The 27,094-nt window shown below is 42.5% G+C and overlaps 2 protein-coding genes across 3 annotated transcripts in view; one reads left to right on the forward strand and one right to left on the reverse strand.

The window, feature by feature from the left end:
- The window catches only part of CMTM4 (CKLF like MARVEL transmembrane domain containing 4), a 128,227-nt gene that overhangs the window by 82,431 nt on the left and 18,702 nt on the right, over positions 1-27,094 (reverse strand). The window contains exons 3-4 of one of the 2 annotated variants that reach the window (XR_012679565.1): positions 24,993-25,091; positions 23,556-24,351 (exon numbers count right to left, since the gene is read on the reverse strand). Coding sequence is in view for 1 of the 2 variants with exons in the window: in XM_075189007.1 (XP_075045108.1) it covers positions 24,178-24,351; positions 24,993-25,091 (273 nt within the window). In the remaining variant the exon portion in view is untranslated. Of the gene's footprint in view, positions 1-20,412; positions 24,352-24,992; positions 25,092-27,094 lie in introns of those variants that run through there. The other variant, XM_075189007.1, reaches the window with a different exon arrangement.
- On the forward strand, positions 1,991-19,574 carry CMTM3 (CKLF like MARVEL transmembrane domain containing 3). The gene is made up of 5 exons (XM_075189008.1): positions 1,991-2,178; positions 12,117-12,272; positions 13,480-13,575; positions 14,099-14,222; positions 18,052-19,574. Exons 1-5 carry the CDS (start codon positions 2,062-2,064, stop codon positions 18,078-18,080), a joined length of 522 nt encoding a protein of 173 aa, XP_075045109.1. The 5' UTR covers positions 1,991-2,061; the 3' UTR covers positions 18,081-19,574.

Consider the following 27,094-nt stretch of genomic DNA (forward strand, 5'->3'; position numbering starts at 1 on the left):
CTGAAAAGTCTTGGTCCAGCAGACTAATGCATTACACTGCAAAACAAGGTGTAATTCTGCAAAACATAGCTCATGACAACAGAAACAAGCTCTTCTGTGGTTATTAAATGTTCTTTTCTGAGTGAGAGAAGATCTGACTCCAGCAACTGACTCATCTGACTACTAAGCACAGTAATATGCAGAGTTTATAGTAAAGTCCTATTTATATGTTTCTCAGTTTGTGACAATGAAGAATTATCAGAATAAAAAAAAAGTTTTGCTCTAATAAATCTATCATTTCAATTCTAGGTTCATCCTCCTGCATTTAAATGGCAGACTTGTTCTAAAATAGTGAAATCATAACATCAACTGGCTGGAGACACTTAAGGAGACTTCACACCATCCTCTCCCAATGCTTGGCTCCGTAACTCTGGAACGTGGCCAGATTACAAATACAGGCTGGTGCCATCTCCGCTGCTCTCACGGTGATCTCTTGGGTCTGTGTCCTGGCTCTGAGTCTGACCTAACATATATTCTGAGCACGCGGCTAGTTGGTGCTGACGGATAACGGCAGGGTGCCCGTGCAGCACAAAGTCAAAACCTTCTCCAGAACCAGAAGAGGAAGGAAGTAAATGTAAATGTTGAAGGACAGTCACGGGTGCCAGCAGCTACCTGACTTAAGATTGCTATAATGACTAGTTCATCCTTTACGTCTCCACCTACTGCTGTCTCTTCTCATTCCAATCATACCACACCACAGAAATGTCAGTCACTTGCCTTATTGGTGGCTGATAATTGTTACAGTAGCCGCATGCACATTCCCCATCACAGCTACAATTCTTATTCTACCACCTCATGTTTCAAATGATCCCCACACCTTTTAGATTGTAAGCTCATGTGGTGCAGGGCCAGCATTATCTTCTGCCGCATGTCACTGTAGGTCATTTGTATTATGATCTCCTCAATGTACAGCGCTGTGTAATATGTCGGTGCCATAATGATGATGTCATGTGCGGGTATCATGGAGAGTAGGATCAGAGGTGACCAGAGGGGACAGCAACGCTCTGCTTAGTGTTAGGTTCTTCTACTACTGGGCAAGCTAATGGGCATTAGTAATAATAATGGGTATCTTATTGGACATCATCGGCATGTGCATGTTATTGGCTGCTACTACCACTAGGCAACTTGTTGGGCGTTACTGTTGTGTTATTAGCAGCTGTGTAGTAGAAGCCAATTAGTATTTAAATTTAGAAGCCATTAAAACAGTTATACACTTATTAATATATATAACAAGGGAAAGGCTGGCAAATGTTAGCCGGGGGCAAGACTGGACTCGGCAGCCTATTTTAAATGGAAAAAAAATGCAGGTGGCCTAGTGACCCAGCCCAAGGTAGCCCAGTATGGGGGGGGAGGGGAAGATGCCCCCCTACCCTCCTACAGTAAATATGTTAGAGACTGTCAAATAACTTATGTATAAACTATATGTTGATTAATGGGTCCTATCCATGTAATCTCTAGACCTAGGTTTATGGAAACAACCCCATATCCAGGTCTTACTGACATCTCTTATGGGTACAAGATGAATAGTAAGAGGGTGCAGATGTCCCAAATACTTCAGCTTCTCTTCTGCTATAAACATTTAGGTTCCTTTACTGTGAGTTCCTCTTCTCAGTGTCAGAGGGATAAGTGCGATCTGCAATCAGCTGCCAAGTGCGCCCAGAAAGGTTTAACTCTCTCACTGCTGCAAATTCAAATCACACTGCAATATGCAAATGTAGTTTCCATATAGCGCTGACCAGGCTCATTAACCCCTTCCCTGCCTGTGCAGCAGAATGCAGCATGGAGGGGGCACCTAGCAGCTGGTTGTGTGATGAGACCAGGGTGGTATAATGCAGGGTTGGCAGCATGTGACCCGGGTTAGTGTGGAGTGTGCAGGAAGTGGGCCCCGGGGCCGCAGGGGTTAATGCTAGCCACTTTCACACATGTTAAACTTTTTGCACATTTCCGCGTTGTCACCATTTCCGCTCCCCCTTCCCTTTCCAAAAAAACACAAACTCCACTCCTCAGCCTGCTCCTCCGACCATGGATGACCCCGAAGTAGCGGAACAGCCCCGAGCGCCCCAATCCGCCCTCAGCGCCATCATCCCGGGGAAGGAATTCCTGAGCTCACGCAAAGGGCAGCTGCTGCTGGCAGAGTGGGTAAGAGCCCCCATCAGTGGTGGTCCAGCCTCCTGATCTCTCCATCCACTTGTCTGATAGAGTCTGTGCGTTACTGCGCCTCTTATCTGTGCAGCATAGGGCGCTTTATCTATGTACCCATCACATGATCTATAGGGGCAAACTGCTAAACTGTGCCCCCTGTATCTGTCCATTATCCAGGGACCCTGCAGACCTACAGGATCACCCTGTCCCCTGCACTCTACTAAACTGTGCCCCCCTATACCTCCACAACCCTCTGTCCATTATCCAGGGACCCTGCACACCTACAGTGTCACCCTGTCTCCAGCACTCTACTAAACTGTGCCCCCCTGTATCTGTCCATTATCCAGGGACCCTGCACACCTACCGGATCACCCTGTCTCCGGCACTTTACAAAACTGTGCCCCCCTGTACCTCCACAACCCCCTGTCCATTATCCAGGGACCCTACACACCTACAGGATCACCCTGTCTCCAGCACTCTACTAATCTGTTCCCCCTTTATCTCCACAACCCCTGTCCATTATCCAGGGACCCTGCACACCTACTGGATCACCCTGTCTCCAGCACTCTACTAAATTGTGCCCCCCTGTATCTGTCCATTATCCAGGGACCCTGCACCTACAGGATCACCCTGTATAACTGTCTCATTAACGGTGCCTCGGACCTACAGAACTACTCCCACTGTCTGGAGTACCCTCAATCTCTGTCTCATGTGTCCCTGGTCTTACCCAGATCCTCATACACCCGCTTCCTCATACACCCCAACGTCTCTGCACAAAACCCTGTTTTGCTTTTGGTTTCTATATCAGCCCTTTCTCTGGTCTGCACCCTCTTCTTCTCTCTGCTCATATTATCCCCCAGCCACATAATGCAATCATCATGTCCAGGGGAGGGGTGAGCCTGGGGGTGATTACTGCTTCCAGATGGAACATGTCTTTTCACTTATCATCCTGTTGGTTACTCCAGGACATCAGGGATCTGGGGACTAGATAACACATAACCACACCCAGGGCTGGTACATTGTGAATGTCGGGATGCTCAGTTTAAAGCAGCAGAGCTGATAATTATAGTTACTTACTAGAGGGACTGTGAGCTCCTGTATGAGAATATAGGAAAATTCAATTGATAGTAGACATCAACTGAAAAGAGTAGTATATGGGGCACTCCTGTCCATAGAAATAAAATAAAATCAACTTTATTAGTAAATATAGTTAAAAATTCGGACAAATATCCAATGTCAGACTAGGCGAATTATTAAAAATATAGAAGTGAAAAAGATTAGAAAATGGTGTAATGAGAATGATAAAATAGACCCCTAGGAAGAGCCGGTTAGGATAGTTGTTAATCAATTACTTCATATATTGGCTGAAAATATCTCTAGGTCAGTGGTAATTGATTTGTTCTGATTTGTCAATTAACAGAATCGTGCACTGTGAACCAAGATTGGCTCATGTATTTCTTTCAATATATGCAAATACTATTATATCACTTAGGGATCACTTCCCACCGATCTAAATATCAGTGTATGTGCATATATAAGGTTTATTCATATTTATTATTATTTATTATATTTTAATTATTACTTCCTTCATTAGATAGAGAGAAAGGATAGACTTGTTGTTATTAAGACAGGGTACAAAATAAAAAGTTGTTAAATAGTGTTCAGTTAGGGTATGATTACCCTTAGGTATGTTATTGGTTTATTACACAGATATTTTATTGTTCTGTCACACATAACTAGAGATGGGCGGGTCCGGTTCTCCGAGAACCGAACCCACCCGAACTTTGGGTATCCGAGTACCGAGCTGAGCAGCTCGGTACTCTCCCGCCAATTCCGAATCCAAATCGAGGCCGAACGTCATTGTGACGTCGTCGGATCTCGGGACTCGGTTCTCGCGATACTTCAACTTTATAAATACACGCCTCCACAGCAATCCATCGCCATTTGACAGAGGGAGAGAGCAGGGTGTAGTCATAGGCTAATTAGAGCAGGGACAGAGAAAGAATACAATATTGTTCTTGCAATTGCTCTAACCAAAATCGCTAGTGCAGAGAGGAGGATAGAGGTTTATTATTTTTTCTTCATATTTGGCACTCCCCAGCGCTTTTGGGTTGTCCCCCATAATTGTGCATTAATATTTCTGGCTGTCAAAAGTCATATCTGTCAGCAGTATCTACTCAATAAATGTTAGCACTCCTCAGTGTTTTTGGGGTGTCCTCTCTAATTGTGCATTAATATTTCTGGCTGTCAAAAGTCATATCTGTCAGCAGTATCTACTCAATAATTTTAAGCACTCCTCAGTGTTTTTGGGGTGTCCTCTCTAATTGTGCATTAATATTTCTGGCTGTCAAAAGTCATATCTGTCAGCAGTATCTACTCAATAAATGTTAGCACTCCTCAGTGTTTTTGGGGTGTCCTCTCTAATTGTGCATTAATATTTCTGGCTGTCAAAAGTCATATCTGTCAGCAGTATCTACTCAATAAATTTTAGCACTCCTCTGTGTTTTTGGGGTGTCCTCCCTAATTGTGCATTAATATTTCTGGCTGTCAAAAGTCATATCTGTCAGCAGTATCTACTCAATAAATGTTAGCACTCCTCAGTGTTTTTGGGGTGTCCTCTCTAATTGTGCATTAATATTTCTGGCTGTCAAAAGTCATATCTGTCAGCAGTATCTACTCAATAAATTTTAGCACTCCTCAGTGTTTTTGGGGTGTCCTCTCTAATTGTGCATTAATATTTCTGGCTGTCAAAAGTCATATCTGTCAGCAGTATCTACTCAATAAATTTTAGCACTCCTCTGTGTTTTTGGGGTGTCCTCCCTAATTGTGCATTAATATTTCTGGCTGTCAAAAGTCATATCTGTCAGCAGTATCTACTCAATAAATGTTAGCACTCCTCAGTGTTTTTGGGGTGTCCTCTCTAATTGTGCATTAATATTTCTGGCTGTCAAAAGTCATATCTGTCAGCAGTATCTACTCAATAAATGTTAGCACTCCTCAGTGTTTTTGGGGTGTCCTCTCTAATTGTGCATTAATATTTCTGGCTGTCAAAAGTCATATCTGTCAGCAGTATCTACTCAATAAATTTTAGCACTCCTCAGTGTTTTTGGGGTGTCCTCTCTAATTGTGCATTAATATTTCTGGCTGTCAAAAGTCATATCTGTCAGCAGTATCTACTCAATAAATTTTAGCACTCCTCTGTGTTTTTGGGGTGTCCTCCCTAATTGTGCATTAATATTTCTGGCTGTCAAAAGTCATATCTGTCAGCAGTATCTACTCAATAAATGTTAGCACTCCTCAGTGTTTTTGGGGTGTCCTCTCTAATTGTGCATTAATATTTCTGGCTGTCAAAAGTCATATCTGTCAGCAGTATCTACTCAATAAATGTTAGCACTCCTCAGTGTTTTTGGGGTGTCCTCTCTAATTGTGCATTAATATTTCTGGCTGTCAAAAGTCATATCTGTCAGCAGTATCTACTCAATAAATTTTAGCACTCCTCAGTGTTTTTGGGGTGTCCTCCCTAATTGTGCATTAATATTTCTGGCTGTCAAAAGTCATATCTGTCAGCAGTATCTACTCAATAAATGTTAGCACTCCTCAGTGTTTTTGGGGTGTCCTCTCTAATTGTGCATTAATATTTCTGGCTGTCAAAAGTCATATCTGTCAGCAGTATCTACTCAATAAATGTTAGCACTCCTCAGTGTTTTTGGGGTGTCCTCTCTAATTGTGCATTAATATTTCTGGCTGTCAAAAGTCATATCTGTCAGCAGTATCTACTCAATAAATTTTAGCACTCCTCAGTGTTTTTGGGGTGTCCTCCCTAATTGTGCATTAATATTTCTGGCTGTCAAAAGTCATATCTGTCAGCAGTATCTACGCAATGGATTCAAAGCAGTCCACATATGATCTAAATGAGCAACCAGGTTCTGTCACCAGTCCTGATGTTAGTGTTCCCAGTACGTCATCTGGCCAAGGCGATGTCAAACAACAGAGTGTTTTCAAATTAGTGCAAAAAACAAAAACCAAAAAAAAATTTACTGTATTGAAGCGAAAACGAAGTGTAACTGAGCAAAAGTTAAGTGACGATAAAAAAAAAATTGCAAGCATGCCATTCTACACACGCAGTGGCAAAGAGAGAATGAGGCCTTCACCTTTGGCTATTAGTGGCAGATCCCAAAAAGTTACCCAGCCTACAATTGGTGCACAACTACTGTTACGCGTCAAAGCTGAGCTGCAAGATACCAGTGAGGCATTACAGGAGAATATTTGCTCTGATTCACAAATGACAACAATCCCTGTGGAGAGTCCATCCAACAGTGGGATGTCTAATCGTGAGCATTCTGCTGATGTGTGCCTTAATAGCCCGAGTGTAGCCGGTGATACCCAAATTGAGGATGCCACTTTGGAATTAGAAGAGGATGAGGGGGAGATTTGTGTAGGCGACGAGGGCGCTAATGAGGATGTTGATGAGGATGAGGTTGTTTGTGTAAGTCCTGCACCAGTGGCAGCAGTTCTGGCACGTGACAAGAAAAAGGCCATTGTCATGCCTGGGCATAAAACAAAAAAATCCACTTCTTATGTGTGGAATTATTTCTACCCAAATCCAGACAACAATTGTATAGCCATTTGTAGTGTATGTGAAGCCACAGTCAGTCGAGGGAGGGACCTTAACCATCTTGGAACCTCGTCTATGTTACGCCATTTAACGAGAGTTCATGGCAAAGTGTTGGGAAAAGCTGAAAGTTCTTCCCAAAAGAATACAAGCACTCCCTCATCAGCTAAGACCCTCCGCTCACCGACATACCGACGGCCACAAAATACACCCACCACACCATCCTCATCAATATCCTCAGTAGCGCTCGGAGTTAGCCCGGCATCCCACTTAAGGCTGGATGACTCCGGCACTATTATTGATTCCTCTGAAGAAAGCGTTAGTCCTGCTGCTGCTGTTGCTGCTGCTGGGGGTGAATCGTCATCCCAGAGGCAGGTGAATAAAATGAGCAGTCCTACATTTCAGCAATTAACTGTGAAACAATCCTTTGCGAGGGGAAGCAAATATGACAGCAGTCACCCAGTCGCCAAGCGAATCACAGACGCCATGGCTGCAATGTTAGTGTTAGATCTGCGTCCAATCTCCACCATAAACGCAGCTGGTTTTTCACAGTTAATTGAGGTTTTGTGTCCGCGTTACAGAATTCCATCGCGACACCATTTCTCCCGTAAAGCTATTCCACAACTATACCAAAAAGTGTGTAAAAATGTAGAGATTGCGCTGAAAAATGCCATTCTGCCCACTGTTCACTTAACCACAGATATGTGGACAAGTGGAAGTGGCCAAACCAAAGACTATATGACTGTGACAGCCCACTGGGTTGGTCATTCACCTTCACCAGCAGGAACAGCAGCAGCATGTACACCACTACGTAACATTTGTCACAGGCAGGCCACTCTTTGTATCACCGGCTTCACTAACAGGCATACGGCTGACAATTTGTTACGCAAACTGAGAGATGTGATTGATGCATGGCTTATACCACTCGGACTCTCCCCAGGGTATGTCATTTCAGATAACGCCAACAATATAGTGCGAGCATTACAGCTGGGTGATTTCCAACATATTCCCTGTTTTGCTCACACCATCAACTTGGTGGTGCAGAGCTTCCTACGAAACAACCGTGAGGTGCAGGAGATGCTTTCGGTGGCCCGTAAAATTTCAGGCCATTTCAGGCATTCAGCCACAGCATGTAGGAGATTACAGCAGCTCCAAGAGCAGTTTAACTTGCCCTGCCACCAACTTAAGCAAGAGGTGGTAACTCGGTGGAATTCCACCCTGTACATGCTTCAGAGGATGGAGGAACAGCGCAAAGCCATCCAAGCATATTGCACAAGTCATGACATTGGGAAAGGAGGGGGGATGTATTTCACTCTTGCACAGTGGGGAATCCTTTCAGTGCTGTGCAAGGTGCTGAAACCATTTGAAGTTGTGACATGTGAGGTCAGTGCAGACTCTGCTAGTTTGAGCCAAGTCATTCCTTTAATTAGACTATTGGAAAAGCAGCTTGAGAAAATGAAGGAGGAGCTGAAAGCAAGCAATTCAGCAAAGTATGTTGGCCTTGTCGATCAAGTACTTAATTCGCTTCACAATGATCCTCGAGTTATTAAGATCTTGAACTCGGATCAGTACGTTTTGGCCACTGTGCTTGATCCAAGGTTTAAAACCTACATTGAGTCTTTACTTGTAAATGAGCGAGATGTGAACTTTTGCAAGGAGCTATTGCTCAGCAAGTTGGCCGCTGAACTGGGCCTCGGCTTGACGACGTGTCCTCCTTCACTTTCTCAAGCTGTTGCTCGTAAAAAATTAAATTTCCAAAAAAGAAGCAGGGAAGACACAGGGGGCAGACGAGAACAATTTAACATCTGGGCTGGTTTGAAGGATTTTTCAAAAAAAAGTGTCACTTTGCCCATAAGTCCATCCAATATGAGTATAAACATGCAAAGGATGGTGGAGGATTACTTTCAAGAGGTAGTTGATATGGAAATGTCAGACAGTCCCTTTCCTTACTGGGAAGAAAAGCAAGCTATTTGGAAACCCATGTACAAACTTGCTTTGCAATACCTAAGCTGCCCACCCTCCAGTGTGTACTCTGAACGAGTGTTCAGCACAGCAGGGAACTTAGTCAGTGATCGCCGTAGAAGGTTACTTCCCAAAAATGTGGAGAAAATGATGTTTATAAAAATGAACTACATCTTCCACGAGGAAGGCCTTCACCATCCAAGACATGCAAGCACTGACTGTTCTCTAATGGCGGATTCAAGCGGCGATGAATTGATAGTCTGTGATGATGACGATAACACTGATGAGGGTGAGGATGAAGCTGAAGATGATGCCGATAACATCTTTTTAAAACTTTCTATGTAAGTGTAGGGTGCAATCTACCCCCAAAGAGGAAAGGGACTTGTGGCATTTCCATATCACATACCATCTTGAAAGGCTGCTGTTAGGGCAATTTATCCTTAAGGGTAGGGTGTCATAGACAGAGTGACCCTAAACTGGCTTTGTCCATTTTTCATAATATTGTACAGTCTATAATGGCTGAATTTTTTAGTATTTTATACAAGTGGAGGGGGGCCTAGAGAGACAGAAACCAAACTGGCTTTCTCCATGTCAATTAATATTGTACAGTCTATAATGGCTGAATTTTTTAGTATTTTATACAAGTGGAGGGGGGCCTAGAGAGACAGAAACCAAACTGGCTTTCTCCATGTCAATTAATATTGTACAGTCTATAATGGCTGAATTTTTTAGTATTTTATACAAGTGGAGGGGGGCCTAGAGAGACAGAAACCAAACTGGCTTTCTCCATGTCAATTAATATTGTACAGTCTATAATGGCTGAATTTTTTAGTATTTTATACAAGTGGAGGGGGGCCTAGAGAGACAGAAACCAAACTGGCTTTCTCCATGTCAATTAATATTGTACAGTCTATAATGGCTGAATTTTTGGGTATTTTATACAAGTGGAGGGGGGCCTTGAGAGACAGAAACCAAACTGGCTTTCTCCATGTCAATTAATATTGTACAGTCTATAATGGCTGAATTTTTTGGTATTTTATACAAGTGGAGGGGGGCCTTGAGAGACAGAAACCAAACTGGCTTTTTCCATTTCTTTACATATTTAACTATAAGTGTAGGGTGTAATATACATTCAAAGACGATGGCTGCCTTGCCAATATGCATAGATGGAGAGGAAGACAATCTGTTTTGTGTGTAGAATAGGCCTACCAACGAAGAATTAAACTGTTTTTTGGGATGATTTATTACCTCAACAATTAGATTACTTGTCTCTAAAACAGTTGGAGCACTAAATTGGGTTAATTTAGGCCCAAAAACATGGATTTTCCCAAAAAATAGCAAAACAAAACCAAACAAAACCAAAACCAAAACCAAAACACGCAATGGAGGTTTTGCAAAACCAAAACCAAAACCAAAACACGACGGTAATCCAGATCCAAAACCGAATCCAAAACCAAAACACGGGGGTCAGTGACCATCTCTACACATAACATTAAAGACACGAATTGTAACTGATTGACACTAAGATTGCCCTGTCACATGAGAGGTATATCTGCAGTGTGTAATCTCCGTTATTGTTAGGTTCTAAATCGGAGTATAGGGAGACACCAGCTATTGATCACTATGATATTAAAAGGGGGTATCCTTGCTATTTGTATAATAGTAGCAAGAGGTACTGGTAACCTTGTCCCTATTATGCGATTCCTATATGGATACAGTGTCCCACCTTAGTCTAATTGACACATATACACTATGCGGAACTCCTTATAAAATTCGCCGGGATTTGACCGGCATGTGGTCTATCGTTCCTATCGTCTAACAGGATTATAGCATTTTCAAATGAACCTACTAAATATAGTTTGTAATGGACTTGGTCCACGGCACGATCGCAGGACAATCCTGCTGACCGGCTCCCTAGTTCCGGGTCTGTGACGTAAACACGTCACGCTACCCACGCTACCTGTATGATCTCCTCTATAGCTGACTAATTAGTATCTGCTTTTCCTATCAGAGCATCCTGTAGCTGTTAGTTATGTACAGATAGAGCAGGTTTTATTGCAGTAAATGTCTTGCCACAGCCAAATACATATTTTAGCAGTAAACAGCTTCTATACGGGATATTTGTATAGTGCATTCTGTGAAATGGTGCAATAAATTCTGGATGTACAGATAAAGTAGATACTTTAAAGAAATGAGCAGCCTTGTATTTCATTCAGATGCCTGCTAACAGCTGACTAGGGGCATCTCAGTAATGCTGATGTGCCTTGTTTTAAAGAGACACCACCATAAAACTGTTATTGTGTATTATTTAGTTGGACAGATTAATTCCATCCATAACTGAAAATCATTTTTTTAATTGTAACATCATAACTAAAGTCTGGTCCCAAAGCGATCCCAGAGATGCCTCCATCACCCACCGCAGCACTCAGGGATGGACAGGTGACATGATCCTCCCATGTCACAGCTCACCGGGAGTTGGGCACCATGGCGCCCTGTCACCTGGGGTTTGTCAAGCCCTGCCAAGAGTGGGTGGGGGGATATTTCTGTAGCAACTCTATCAAATTGCACCATTATAAAATTGTGAATTAATTGGGCAAACTCTAATCTAGTACATAGCGATTTTATTCCTAAATTAAGCCCCTGCATTTTAATGGGCTTTACAGAGTGTGTGATGCCAGCTCTGCCTTGGATGGGTGCTGGGCAGGGGGGCAGAGCGGGCATCTGCCTCCCCAAGCCGGTCCCATAGTCTGCTACCTTGGGCTGGATCACAGGACCACCAACAATTTTTTTTCTTTTAAAGTGTTCCTAATAGGATGCCCCCGAGAGTTTTTTCAGATAGGCAAAATCAAAAAGTTGCTCAATTGATTCCTAACTGGTAAAAGACGCAATAAGATGTTGGGCTCATTACAGCTGGAAAGAACAGACCTGATCGGCCTTTAGCTTCCGACCAGCACAGATCCAAATTAAACTTTCCCGTTAAAATCATATTAAAAGCAGAAGTTGTAAGCAAAACATCCCTCATTTAAAACCTTCCTCTAGAGTAATAAAAGCGGAAGTCTTAGCTGGATGGAACAAACACTTGTACTTTTATTCTGAATATAGTTAGGTTTTACAGTGCCGAGTGCTTCTAGTTCAGATATTACCACACTCGGAGGCGCTACGGAATTTGCTGGCGCTATATAAATAAATGATGATGATGATGATGATGAACATGTTTAGGGTGGTATGATATAAAACCATCCGTGGTCCTCCGTATACAGCCTGAGCATACATTATAAGAGCAATAGTGTTGAGTGTCTGTCAAATGTGTTGTCTTCTGGTATATTTTCCAAGCAGGTAACGTTTCCCGTGTGATTTGCAGGTGGTGTCATTAATCACATTTATCTGTTATGTGGCCTCATCCGCCGCCAGTCTGATGACCGTACCGCTCATAGAATTCCTCTGGGCTCTCTTTACGTTTTTTGCGTATTCCACAAAACTGAATGAACAGCTGAAGGGAATTTTGTGGCCTCTGCTGGTAAGTGGCTTAGTCATTTGTGGCACCTGAGAGTTCCCATCATGCAATCTGTTAACAAGTCAGCAACAAGTTAATATCTGCTTCCGAATCTGTGACTCTGGAGGAAAAAGTATTTTACATTAACGGTACATACCAGCCACCCGTCTGTGGATTCCTCCTGCGGGCTTTGTTCTTAAGTCGCCTCTAGGAGGATCTGATTGACCTATGGTTAAGTGACGAAATAGACGTTTGGCCACTTTCAAGTCAGGGGACACGCTGTACCACAAATCACAATAATTGCGGCACGTGGTCAAAATGATGCGATTTTCAACAAACCACGTCATTGAGTCCCCCCCATTACAACCAATTCAGGATGCGGGAGGGTGGCCTGCTCTCCCAGGGGGTCCAGGAGACCTACCCGGAATTCGGTAGTCTACCTGACATACCGGGAGAGTAGACAAGTATGGTTATGGGTAGTGTGTGGACTACATATAGGGTTACTGTAATATTTTGTGTGTTCCTTGAGACAATACAAGATGCCAAAAAGGAGGTGTGTGGTCACTGTACCCTGGGGGTGTTGCCACATTGTGCTGCACCTCTTTCCCCCTAGAAACACCCTCACATTGGGAGCACATGCGGCACTGGCTAACCGGCGCTCTGGTGAGTTACAGTTGAGACTATCCAGCCTAAACCGGGACATTTGGGCGGTATGGGAAGCGTATGACATACAAAGGCTGCATGGCCGGGTCAGTACGCACAGGGAGACCCCGCACTCTGCTGGCGAGTGGTAAGAGTCCTATTGCCGCTACCAGGTGAACATATCTCCGCCACCCTGGAAACATTTTATTGATAAACTGGGACGGGCACAGATTTTCTATCGCTGTGATTGGCAGAAATAGAAAATCTTCATAATACTTTGATAAATAGACCCCTAAATATTACTGTTAGCACGCATTACAGGTGACATTAGGGGGTATATTTACTAAACTGGGGGTTTGAAAAAGTGGAGATGTTGCCTATAGCAACCACTCAGATTCTAGCTGTCATTTTGTAGAATGCACTAAATAAATTAAAGCTAGAATCTGATTGGTTGCTATAGGCAACATCTCCACTTTTTCAAACCCGCAGTTTAGTAAATCTAGCCCTAGGAGTGATGATCTCTATGGAACAACCTCCTCCTTCCTGGCTGAATTACGGTGTAATTTGTTCTGTCTCTTCCCTCTCACAGGACTTCATTCGCTGTGTCTCCGCCGCCATCATCTATTTTGTGATATCACTTGTGGCTTTGTCAAAATATTCCTGCGGGGCGTCTAAAGCTGCTGCGGTGAGCGCTAAATGTACCCGTCTGTCAGAGTCCTGTGTTCTGTGTGTGGCCATGTGTGATACCGCCCCCTACAGGAACAGAATAGAAATGATTTGTAACATATACAAGGTGGAAGGGCAGCTGGGTTCACACGATCAGAGAGCTTTTACCATTGGTTGTTTGGATCCCCAGAGCGGTCCATATACCGCGTCTCCTCTTCAGATGGGTTCAATTGGCAACACAGGATAAACATCAGTCAGGGCTGTTAAATCCACTAATACATAGTATAACAACTTGGGTGAGAAATCTTGAACTCTGCGTGACATGAGTATTAGCTCCCTTATTTTAATTACTTTTAATTTTTCTTTATAACATATGTTGTTCGCTGCCTGCTGCCATATTACTATGAAAGTCCTCCCCATAGCCCAGGTCACTCACTTAGATCAATTACTGACCGAGCCCTAAGGATTAAATATGCCATTATTACCAGTCTTAGGTTCTCTTGTTGCATCAAGTTCTTATATTACCTTTTCTCTATTTTCAGGTGTTAGGATTTATTGCAACAATTGTGTATGCTATAGATTTCTACCTGATCTTCAATGACCTAATCCAGTTCCTAAAGAAGGGGGAATCCGAGGCGAATGAGCCTCCAAAGCAAGAATCAGATGGTATGTATATTATGGTGAGGACCCATTGTCTCCCCCCCCCCCCCACTCCATTCCAGCCTGCAGTGCTCCCAGAGCCTAAACATAGACCTAATCCCCCCTCTGGCTAAGGGATGAGGGCCCAGAATCAGCAGATCCCCTGGAAGACAGATTGAAACGATCACGTGGAATCAGCCCGGTGATCGATTGTTTGTTGGTTTTATGAGTAACTGGGAACGATTCTCTCATGAAGGATTGTCTGTATAAGTATTATGCTATATATAGTGTTATGCAGCCCCAGTGTTTATCAGAACGCTGCCCTAACGCTAGATGGAATGTTGGAAGAAAGTCTCTCTTCTTATTCTGCATAGATTATGTTTCAGAGTATTTGAGGGGGGATTTCTGTCAGAGTAGTGGGATTGGCAATGCATAAAATGCAAATCTGGTCCTTTTAGTATGGAGATCAGGTGGTTATAATGCACAGAGTAATAATATCCGCACCTCGTTCTGTAAATATAAAAAAAAGATAAGTGACATAATCAGAAGTCACTAGTTTTATTACAGAGATAACGTTTCCCTGATGAAGACACTGTGGATATTAGCGGTTATCTTACTGCTCTCTGGCCGATATATAATGTGTAACTTCTAATCTAGAGTCCGAACCACATTATCCCATATATAAACAATTGTTTGATTATATATGGGACAGTGAACTTCCTACTGTAAAATACTGTATAGGGATATTACAAGTCACCGAGGAAGTCAGTGACCATATAATAGCGCACGGCTGTATTACAGGACACAGACACCCGAGGTGACTTCTAATATCTGTAATAATTCACTGAAGTGGGTGCATCATTCCTTAATACACATTTTGATCAGAACTTTATACTGATATTTTTTCCATCACCTGTGTATTATAACCGTATAATTTACAATAGTCGCCGCCATAAATGTTAATCGTGTATGCGATACAATCTCTGCTCTGTGTATTATTAGCGTTTGAGACCTTCTGCTTCTCTCCCCCTCTGGAGATTATATTATGGGAGCGGTCCGTTATACTCTAACACGAGTAACGTGACTCCTCTGTCCAGTCTCTGCTAGTTTAATATGAGGACAGAAGTATCTGTTCAGGAAACGAGGTCAAGCTGAAAACCATTGCAGAGAATAAACAGGAAATCAGGAAGTGTTACATGATAAAGACAGGTTCTGTCACCGATCATCATCTCTCTACGAGATTTCTACTGTGCTCGTCCTCTACACACAGAGGAAGAGGCCAACGTGCAGGCTGGAGCCATATTCATGAGCTTGTGCCTCACTGAGGTGTTTGGAGTGGGCTATTAGGTTTCTGTAGTCTGTACATGGTACATTTTTAGTGAATATTGCATTTTTTTTGTGTGAGTTTCCAGACTTCCTCCTAGATCAGTGATGGCTAACCGGTGGCACTCCAGGTATTGTGAAACTGCAAGCCCCAGCATGCTTTGCCAGTAGATAACTAGCTGGTAAAGTATGCTGGGGCTTGTAGTTTCACCGGTTAGCCATCACGGCCCTAGATAATACCATTATAAGAAAGTGTTGCAATGCACCCAACAAGCCATGATGGGGGAAAAATGCCTCCCCCAGCAAAGCATATTTCATTATAAGAGCTCTGTCACAGAACATACACATATATACTTGTTATAAAGTACATACAAACATTAGCTTAGTTTTGGTTCTTTAGGACTTGCTCCTAAAAGAAGCAAAAATAATTTTGCTATGCAAAAGTCAGCCACTAAAATGATTTTTACCTAAAGGGGGCATCTAACTAGAGGGCATTCACTAAGGTCAGGACACATGATCACTAGGAAACTGGGGGACTGTGAGTCAGGGGGCGGGGCTTATGTCACCCTGATTTTTCCTGGATAAATGTTGGTAGAGATGCATGGAGTAGTCTGTGCCTGCTGGGATCCTGCTTTGTAAAATCTTGACAGGTACATCAGAGCCGTAACTAGGGTGGTGCGGGCGGTGCCGTCGCCCCGAGCGCAAGCCCGAGGGGGCGCAGCAGCCGCCCGCTACCTTCCCCTCTGTGGCTCAAAGTAAAAAAAAAATATCTAAAAAAAATAAAATAAAATAAAAAAATATTGCCCCCCCCCGCGACTCATGCAGGGGGGGTGTGCCGCGAGTCGGGGGAGGGGGGGTCGGTTACCGCGAGTCGGGGGAGGGGGGGTCGGTTACCGCGAGTCGGGGGAGGGGGGGGGTCGGGTGCCGCGAGTCGGGGGAGGGGCTAGTGTGGTGGCTGGTCAAAGAATGATCACACTGTCTGTCAGACAGTGTGTATAAAGTTATTTGTCAGGCCCCGCCCCCTCCCCTTCCAGGATGCTGTGCTCCGCTCCACCCCCCCCTCTGAAAAGAAAGTGAGGAGCGGCCATTGCTGAGCAGAGAGAGTGAGTCCCCTGCATCTACTGCTGACTGCTATGCTGACCATCCAGGAGGGAAGAAAAATAGGTAAGTAAATGTTATATTGTAATTAAAATATATATTTAAAAAAAAAAAAATAGGAAATAGGGTGCTCCATCCAGGAGCAAAAACTGAGGGAGTGTAGTGGGGAAGCAAAATCTATGGGGGCAGGGGACATGAAAATGTATAATGATTATTTTTTGGTATTGTATTTTTTGGTATTTTGCATTTATGTATTCTCCCCTGTCCCTCTCATCTACCCCATCTGTGCCACCTTCTCCCCAGTCCCTCTCATCTACCCCCCTGTCCCACCTTCTCCACAGTCCCTCTCATCTACCCCCCTGTACCACCTTCTCCCCAGTCCTTCTCATCTACCCCCCTGTCCCACCTTCTCAGTTCCTCTCATCTACCCCCCTGTCCCACCTTCTCCACAGTCCCTCTCATCTACCCCCCTGTGCCACCTTCTCCCCAGTCCTTCTCATCTACCCCCCTGTCCCACCTTCTCAGTTCCTCTCATCTACCCCCCTGTCCCACCTTCTCCACAGTCCCTCTCATCTACCCCCCTGTGCCACCTTCTCCCCAGTTCCTCTCATCTACTCCCCCCCCATGTGCCACCTTGTCCCCAGGCCCTCTCATCTACTACCCCCTCTGTGCCACCTTGTCCCCAGGCCCTCTCATCTACTACCCCCTCTGTGCCACCTTGTCCCCAGGCTCTCTCATCTACTACCCCCTCTGTGCCACCTTGTCCCCAGGCCCTTTCATCTACTACCCCCTCTGTGCCACCTTGTCCCCAGGCCCACCTTCTCCCCTGTCCCTCATCTACCCCCTTGCACCATCTTCTCCCCTATTCCTCTTACTTGTCATCCTGCAGCCCACTTCCAGCACTGGGTTTATATGTATTTAAAAATCCAAATTTATATAGTGTATGTCGTGTAAAGTACAGGAAATAGAAAATTTGTCATTTTCATATTCATAATCTATGATTTCTATTTTCCTCCACATAGTGTCTATTGCAAAAAATACAGGTGTAGCCAAGGGCTCTTATATTTTTTCCCTATAGTGAGAGAAATTTGTATAGGTTACACCTGTATTTTTGAAGCTACCAACTACACAGCAATACAAAAGAATTCATTCAGTAAAGTGCTAGCCACACCCCCACATTAGGTTGGCCACACCCACTTGGCAAATGTCACTCCCTTTTAGATGGGGGGCGCCGGTGCCCTGTCTCGCCCAGGGCACTAAAATGTCTAGTTACGGCACTGAGGTACATATATGGAACATGGCCTAGTCCTAATCCTAAACTTTAATGTGAAAGCTAAAATCGGATGACAGCTGCTCTTTCATTTTGTTCAGCCCCAATTTTTTGTCCCATGTTTCCATTGCTAAACCATTGACTGACATTGCGTTTACTTCCCAGCCGAAGATTTTGACTCCGATTCAGACTGATGAGAAGCCAACGTCCTTTCCTCAGGACAAGAAGAGATGAGCAGATATCCGTCACGTCCTCCCCTCTGGATACTTGTTGTTAAACTGTGAACCCCCCATAGGAACCAGTTTATGATACCATTTCTGGGAAGAGTGAAAACTTTGTTCTTACTTTCTATAAAAAAGAAAAAAAACATTTTCGACTTGGTAAAGAATGGAGACTTGTGTTATGATGAGGGGACAGAACTCTACCAGTATAAGACTGTGGACGTCCTTCGTTTTTATTCCTGCAAGTGAACGTACAGCAAATCCTTGAAGACTGACAAAGCAGAGACTTAACAGAATTACATGTAGCAGCGCCCTCTTGTGGGCTCATGAAAAAATTGCAGTAGAGTCCTCTTGTGGATATGATCTGTACATCACTTTCCCCCCCCCTAGCTATATGGTGGCTAGGCTGTTATAAAGAATGATAAAAGATTGAAACTTATTTAGAATAGTAAGTGGGAAGATCTTAAATAAAACTACCAGTCCCCAAACTTGTGATATTAAGCATGTAAGTATACAGAAGCAGTTTACTGAACAAATCTGTGTATATGACTGCAATTGTAAATGTTTAATTATGAGACCAATAAGGTATGAAGATATTAAGACGAAAGCAAACTGGAATATCTCTTGACCATCAATAGGAAAATATTGTTTTAGAACTGTTTGTTCCCAATTGTAAAGCGCTACGGAATTTGCTGGCACTATATAAACATTGATGAAGTAGCAGTGTAGAAAAAGTGGTGTTGTCTATAGCAACCAGACATTTACATAAAAATGACAGTTATAATCTTTTCTACACCGTTACCTGGAGAACAGTCGATTTCATACTGCTAATATCTTTATCCTTTGCTGGTACATGTGCACAGCTTGCCAATTACACAAATAGCCGACTCACACGTGCAAAAGGTGACTTTTACCATTGCCAATGCACAGACAAACAATATATAGTGTACATAGCCAGATACAGTGTCCTTAAAAACAGCCACAAAAAGAAGTTGTAGGGTACTAAGATCTAGAATGTTGTAGATCGGATGGCAGTGGTAGGAAGACAAAGACAGATCCTTAACACTACAGACAGTTGTGCTCACAAACAACAGAAGATGTCCTCATATGTAGGTTTGGTTTCATGTCGGGCACCTAGTTAGCTTTGGGAGATCAGAAAAGATGATTTGGAATATGAATGTGTGTACTCCTAAAACTTTTAGCTTATGGCTCTTCAATGTGGCCAGGAAAATGAAGCAACACAAGAGGTGTCACTTAGTCATCTACGAGGAAAATCAATATTAAAAGTTTTAGAGCTCCAAGAGGAAAGCACTGAAGACGTAAGGGAGGGAATGTGACTTATTCTTTGGAGAAGAACATACATTTATTTAGCAGTAAGTGCCTTGTTTGTATTACTTCCATTGTTTATTGTGTGACTTTCGTATTTGTATAATTATTTACAAAATAAAATAAAAAAGCTGCACACAATTTTACAGTATCCATTTATTAAACAATATGCACTTGGAAAAAAAAAAAAAAAGCCTGTAAATATTGGTGATTCGGAAGGTCTTGTAAGATACAAAAATACAGATTTTAAACATTTAAAAACATAAACCATTAGACGAAAGTGCCATCAAATGCTGCTCCAGCTAATGTTATCATTTACACTTAGGAGGTTGTTAAGACAAAAAAGAATATAAGTTAGACAATTGTTACTTTGGTTGCAGTTACTAGTACACCAACGTGGCCATTCCTAAACTGGCCTCGCACACTGCCATATATCTGCAGCAATACTGCACAATTGGTCCAATATGCGTGTGGATCTCAGGTCACCCAGATTCCTGATGATAATCAGATTTACAAAAATAAATTGATTGTATGTGGCCACGCACAATCTTACTTGGTAGTAAATAGGGACACTTTGACAATTGTTTTCACAAAGCTGTTAATTAAAAATACATTAGTTAAAGCATCAATCCCATGAGAAAAAAAATGTGTGTGTGGGATTGCTACTATTTTTAGGTCAGATCCTTCGTTCAGCCGATCTCTATGAACTAGCGAAATCACTAAGATAAGACGGAGACAAAGCCGCACGACTCGGTGATGTCACCGGTTCCTAGTGATTTAATTGGCTGCCTTCTCTTCCCCCTCTCAGACCTGGAATTCTTTGTGGGCAAAGGGGACACAGTTTGAGAAAAAAAAAAAGTCAGCAAATTGATTATTTTCATGGAAACAATGCTCAAACCCAACACATCATCCAACCCGACAGTATAACATTGTAACAGGAAACGTTAACACCCAAAACATGTCACCATTTTCACAGAAATAAAACGTATTTGATCTTTTATTCCATGTTATTTAGTACATTATAGATTCTGATGAATACAAGTCTCTATTGTAGTACACAAGGAACAGCACACACACATCGTCTTAAGAAATGTACAATACAGACACAAATCTGTGATGATTGACAAGTGCAGATCGATACAAAAGGCACACGAGTGAGACGGTTACAAAAATCCAAGGTAAGAAGAACAAAGATCGACACGGAGCTTAACGAATACCTCCAAGAGACAATACCTCCATACAAAAACATTTGATTAAAACAAAACAAGTCTTTTATGTAAAAGCACCGTGTAAAATGCTGCTGTATTCTCCTTCATATAAACAGGACACGATCTGATAGCCAACACGGAGGAGTATTCGTACTATTACCATTCCTGGGAGATAATGCTCGGGTCCGATTACGTCTGGTCTTAACAGAGCCGTAACTAGAGAGAACAGTGCCTGGGATTGTAATGAAATCCGACTTCCTCTAGTCCACAACTGTAACCAAATTAAACACATTAAATTTCCCAGCCCCCCACCTCAGACTGGTACCCTATACAGCTGCCTCTTTCACACAGCCCGCGTTACGGCCTAGTGTCTCCGTGTTAGCAGACATGTCTGTTGTACAGAGCGTAGCGATTACGTACTACACTGAACAGACCAAAGACCGACGGAGATCACTGGTGGGAAGGGAAAACACGTCAAAGAATTAAGAAAATGGAATAAATAGGGAATTGTAACAGCCAAACATACTCTCTCTCTGGAAAGGATTACTGTGATGTCAGCATTGTATCATAGGGGCTCACACAGACCGGTTCCTTAGAACTGTACACTGATTGTATCAAGGAAGCACCTAAATATAGATAATTGATCCCTGTGAGGAACAGATTACATGTCCGTGGGCTGGATTAACAGTCTGTCACTGGCATAAAAAAACAAAAAAACAAATTGATATTTATATACAGGTTGATGGATAACATGGTATCTCTAGATTGTAAGCTTGCGGGCAGGGATTCTTACCTCTCTGCCTGTATTACCCAGTACTGTTTTACTACCGGATTTGTTCCCAATTGTACAGCGCTACGGAGTTTGCAGGTGCTATACAAATGATGATTGCATCTATATGCACCGCCCCAAAAGCAGCAAGGAGAGCCCCCAATGTCTGCCTTGGTCCAGGAGGCCAAGATCACAATGTGTGTAGCAGTGTGAATGCGTAGTGTAAATGTGGGTGACATAAGATGATTGGTTAGTGTTATGGTGGAAGTGGTATAACATAGGGTAGGTGCTGGGCAAGCTGAATGGGAAATGTCTAAGTTAGAGATTCACTTGCTGTCGATGTGCCGCGTGGATATCACCGCGATCTCCGGCTGCGCAAGTCGTCAGCCATTACAGTAGGAAGCTGCTCATTTTACTGCGCAGCTCTAAGGGCGGCAAGGAAAGAGATCCCCGATATAACGTTGGCGTGAAGTGTCTGACGTTCCGGAGATCATCGCGCTAAAATGACTCTCCCCACAGGAATACATACAACTAAACGCAATGTCATATGCCTACTGAAAAAACGCCCTTAAATCCACAGAAATAGTGGTCAGTTGACAGAGGCCACGCACTGACCGCAGCCGGTGTATGGTCATGTAACAATCATAACGTTCTATTCTTGATGTGTCTCATGGAGCGTGTGAATACCTGCCCTCTACTGAGAGAAGTTAGCGTACGCAAGAGCTCTCAGTCTGACCCCAGCTCAGGATTTACAGCCAAAATATCAGATTATTCCACATTTTCCGCTATTTAGTTACTATCAGCTGTTGGATCATATTATAGAACTGAAGACACCATATTGATCTAGGAAAGGCCCAGTGGGTGTATGTTGTATACAGGCAATGATACGGAAGCTGGAGGCAGCGCCATCTATGGGGGAGAGAGGGGATGTGCAGCATTTCTACAGATAGCAGGGAATGTGGTCCGAGCATTAGCTCTTAAGTGATCATAAGGGGATATTAGTGAACTAAAGCCAAACTGCTTAAAGATACACTCGTATTGTACTACATCTGGAAACGGTTAAAGTAGACTTGGAGTAAAAGAGTGGATTGAGGCAGAGGTACAGACCCCAAAACAAGGATTCCCTTCTCGTGCGTAAGGCGACCATGATACAGAATGGGCAATCCTTCATGCCGTTTCAACTGCACAAACTTTTTTGTACATAATGGTCATAAATACAACAGGTTTAGTGTTTACATGTAGCAATAGAGCCTAAACATATAGCTGTACAGGATGACTGGTGTACCCATACTACAGATAGAAAGATAGGCACCAACCATGACAAACTAAAGCTATCCCTACCCCTTTCTTTGCTGGGAGTTGCCGTATTATTTAAAAAAAATAATAAAAAATTTGAATGTTTTGCAGTCTCCTAGCTAACAGGAATACTCTGTACATGATTGTGAAGGCGCCAAGTGTTGACGAGGTCACAAAGTTACCCCGGTAATGCCCCTCAACAAGGGTAGGTGGCAGTGTTACATCTGGAGGTCTATTAAATGAATGTCTATGGGTTTCGATTCTGTATGTGTGAAGTGAGATTTGACGCTACAGAATGCTGCAGAGCTATAAGATCTGTGCGCAAATAAAGATACACTGCACAGCGTAAATTATTTATATGGTCAATAAATATCCATTGTCTAAAAAAAAAAATGGATTTTGTGGTTTGTGAAGGATAGGGGAGGAAATACTCCATTACACTTTACCTGGAAACAAAACAGTGGCGTTGGGGAAAGACTGAAGAGAAGCATTATAACATCACGTTTTAGATTAGATTAGATTAATTTCAATGAACGATTCCCTTCAGCAAGATAAAATATTGTTAAAATATTGCTTCAAATAAAACATAGCCTTAGATTATCAGTCCATAGTGTTATATATTGCATACTTATAGTGGTGTCATATTGCTAGGATCATTGTTACAAGAACTACTTCGTAGATGTGAACACAATTACATTTCCATCAACAAAAAAAACAAAAACACATTTGATTATACACAACCCAGCTATGATTTTCAAAGAATTTAAAATAATTTAAATATTAAATGTTAAAACCAGCTGATTTATCAGTTTTTACTTCATTAAACAATTGATAAGATTATCAAATCACTTCTTGCCACAATCTCCAGATTTCATAAATGTCCAGATTTAACAAAAAAACACCAAGAACATTTTTCAATTAATAAAATTAATGAAAAAAACAAAAAAAATGTTGTTTTCTTAAACGTAAATCAGTTAAATAATAATAATAGAAGATTAAATGAAAGATTAAAAACATTTTTTAAATAATTTTACAAACCTCCGAAAACCAACAACAACTACATTTGTACCTCTGGGGGAATCATTAGTGTGCTACGTAATGTATCTCTTCATAGAACCAAAGTCATTATCACTTCATAAATCCTGTTTGATCCCAAGTTTTTGGTCAATTATGTTTTAAAAGAAAAAAAAGCATTCCATAGCAGAATATATACGACACTCACTTCTGGAGGTGGATCCTCTGCAAACGTTTGCACCCTAAATCTCCTTACAAATAAAAAAAATCAGGAATGTAAAGATGGGTACAGGAATACTGGAACTTTTCAAGGTCCCGAAATCTCATTTTTTTGTTCAAACCACTTTCAGATTACCTGGAACGAGCCAAAACAACGCTCAGCTTTCCTGCCATGAGCCGCTTTTAGATCAAGCACAGCCTTTTACAAAAATAAAATCCCTATTTTTTCCCCGGTCACTTATGCATCCAAACGCTGAATCTCGGGACGGCAGTCTACGTCGCGGGATTCGCTGCGTGCCCTCACGTAGTCGCTCGACTGACGCATGTTCTGGGACCGCCTGCCAAATTTCCACTTCCTAAGTGCCAGGTAGGTGTTCACAGAATAGGAAACCGTGGCCAAAAATCCAAAAACCTACATATAAAAATAAAATTATATATCAGTAATCTCATTTTCACTAGACTATATTCATAGAAAGGGTAAGGAGTATTATTTTTAAATAGCACAAACAAATAAAATATACATAAATATGTTAAGTCATAACATCATTTTAGTCAGACAATATTTACTATTAATATTATTATTATTATTTACTTTGATATTGATGCTCAGTGCAGTAGGTAGCCCATATGAACACTAGGGGGCAGCACAGATCATGGTATACAGCACATTAGAATGCAGCTGTTACTCCGGAAATCCACTGCAGCAACTGTTGCCAAGTAACAGAATACTTCTAGTTAACCCTTTAGTCTATGAACTCATCAGCAATAAATCACTTTGTTTAAAATAAGAGCTCCGTTTTGACATCTAGAAGCCGAGCCGGCAATGCTGGCAAATGTGGTCAGAACAGACATCAGCAGATCACGATTTGCGTTGTGGTTTAAGAAAATCTGGATGGAAAGATGCATCTATTCTAGATTCAATGAGACAGCAAGAAAGAGGACGGGGTTTGGATCAGAAGACAACACAGCACTAGATGGGTTAAAAAACACACATTCCCTTTTCAATGGGAAAAAAAAAATAAAACAAAAAAATACAGAAAGCCATTTTCTTACCGCTGCAGAAATTTCCGCCCCAGATTTGTGGTTCAGCGAGGCCAAAATTACAGAGGCGATGAAGAAAAACAGAGAGCTCAGCCCTGTGTTCACCAAGTCCTAAAAACACAAGCACATAACAGACAATGACAATCATATGTACCCAGCGTATTGACCGGCCCTGTCTTACAGCGATCTCTAAACTGTATATGAGTGTTCACGTGGCAGCGCGGGAATACAGCGGCCTCGGAATCCGCCTGGAAATGTATTGGGCCAGAGATAGCCCCCGCTAGCTGTGCAAACCATTACACACATTTCTTTATTGATCTTTTACACCAAGTATAATAGTGAAACTAGTTCTATGCGCCTTTGCTACATTTTAAAATGATCAGTCTGTAAATTTATTCTCTCGACAGAGGTACAGACTTCAACCTCCAAATAGAAGAGTGTTACTTGTCCTTCAAGAATGAACTTAACAAACTAAACGTATTCGGCCCAAACATCAACATTTGCCTATATGACCAGGTATGTGCAAGCATTAGTTCAGAAGACTGTCTAGTAATCCGGGGTAGTTTGGTTTCCCGGGGGTAACAGATGTGTATCCGCCCCCTTCCACTAGAAACTTTACCACCGAGCCAACACTAGCTGCACCAATCAGGCTACCGGGAGCTCGGTGATGTCACAGACAGATATTGCTTAGTCATAATAAAAGGATGCGTGTGAAGGATGATAGAAGTTGTAGTTTACAGCCACAATCAGTACGCAGTGGTGTGATGTGTCTGTATGGTACCGATCTCCCAAGAGGACTGTAAAAAAAAAACAAAAAAAAAAAAAACAAAAAAAAAACAACAAACTTTAATGGGATCCCCAGATGCTCCTATAAAACGGTATTCCTGGGACTCACAAAACACTACATACGTTTATAGGGGGAAGATTAGCTTTATACAGGAGGTCTTTCATGGAACTACCCTGTAATAGATGTGCCATGCCCTATATGAGCTCCTCTTCTACCGGGGAATGTGCAAATTAAAATTACCAGCCCAGTCCTAAAATATCCCCCCCCCCCCCGGCCACAGTTTGGATATTTCTGAATCGTGCACAGGTGAGTAAAGACCAAGTTACACCAGTGATTTATCACGCAGACAAATCACTACCAGCAAATCTGCGGCACTATTAGTGCATCACAGCCTGCGGGATCTCTGTAGCATTGCACTGGATTTTGTGACAACTCGCCAGCCTTCCCATTCTTAAGCGGCTTGTGACAAATCTCAAAACAAAAACAGGAAAGTTACAGCAAAGACGGATATTACATGATCTTCATTTTATATAGAGGAGCCTCACCTGACTAGGTGCTGCCGGAGGACCCTGCTCCTTCCACTATGTATCATCATTTATACAGCACCAACGTACTACAACACATCCAAGTAATGTCTAATTGCTACTGTCCATGGAGAAGATGGAGAAAGCACGAGACACACAGGGGGACATATAGTGAAAGGGATTTTTAATACAAGGTGCAACAATTATAATTTCAAACATTTTAAGTTTTTTCTGCACAAAGACTGAATTTAAAAGAATTCAGGTTCTGCCGGTAAAAAGGAAACATGGCCTAATGACAGTCAACACCAAGATGTGTTGGTAGAGGGGCTGGGGGGTATTCTGCCGTAGGCACAGAAGTACAGTATTCGTTCCCAGTTCCTATTTCATAAATGACCTCCATAGAATTAACGAAAAGACAGAGTGTGAGGAGAAAATACGAGAGTGAAAATAGGTCTATTGCACAACGCAAGCTGTGTTTACACGTCATTAAATTCCACACTACCGAAATCCAGCTATTTACTGTCAGCTCCTGTGTAGAGTTATCTGTGAGGCCCCCAGAGAAGACATGTGTCTTCCATCACTGTCATTAACGCTCAGCGACAATAAACTCCGGGCAGGCCTACAACAAAGTCATGGCCGGTATTTATAAGGAGCACACTTCAAATGAATCATTATACAGAGAGGTGCGCACCAAGGCAAGGGGTAGCAGAGGGGGTGTAGGCCGAAACAAAGAGCAATAGGGGTCACTGTGAGCAAAAGAGACGGGTATAAGATACAGACGTCTCAGTAGAAGCGTCTAAATA

This window comes from Mixophyes fleayi, chromosome 10, assembly GCF_038048845.1.
Source record: "Mixophyes fleayi isolate aMixFle1 chromosome 10, aMixFle1.hap1, whole genome shotgun sequence".
NCBI lineage: Eukaryota > Metazoa > Chordata > Amphibia > Anura > Limnodynastidae > Mixophyes > Mixophyes fleayi.

Coding starts and splice junctions, on each gene's coding strand:
- CMTM3 (XM_075189008.1), top strand. CDS start 2,062: ATGGATGACCCCGAAGTAGCGGAACAGCCCCGAGCGCCCCAATCCGCC. Junction 12,273..13,479: donor GAATTTTGTGGCCTCTGCTG/GTAAGTGGCTTA, acceptor TCCCTCTCACAG/GACTTCATTCGCTGTGTCTC. Junction 13,576..14,098: donor GGGCGTCTAAAGCTGCTGCG/GTGAGCGCTAAA, acceptor CTCTATTTTCAG/GTGTTAGGATTTATTGCAAC.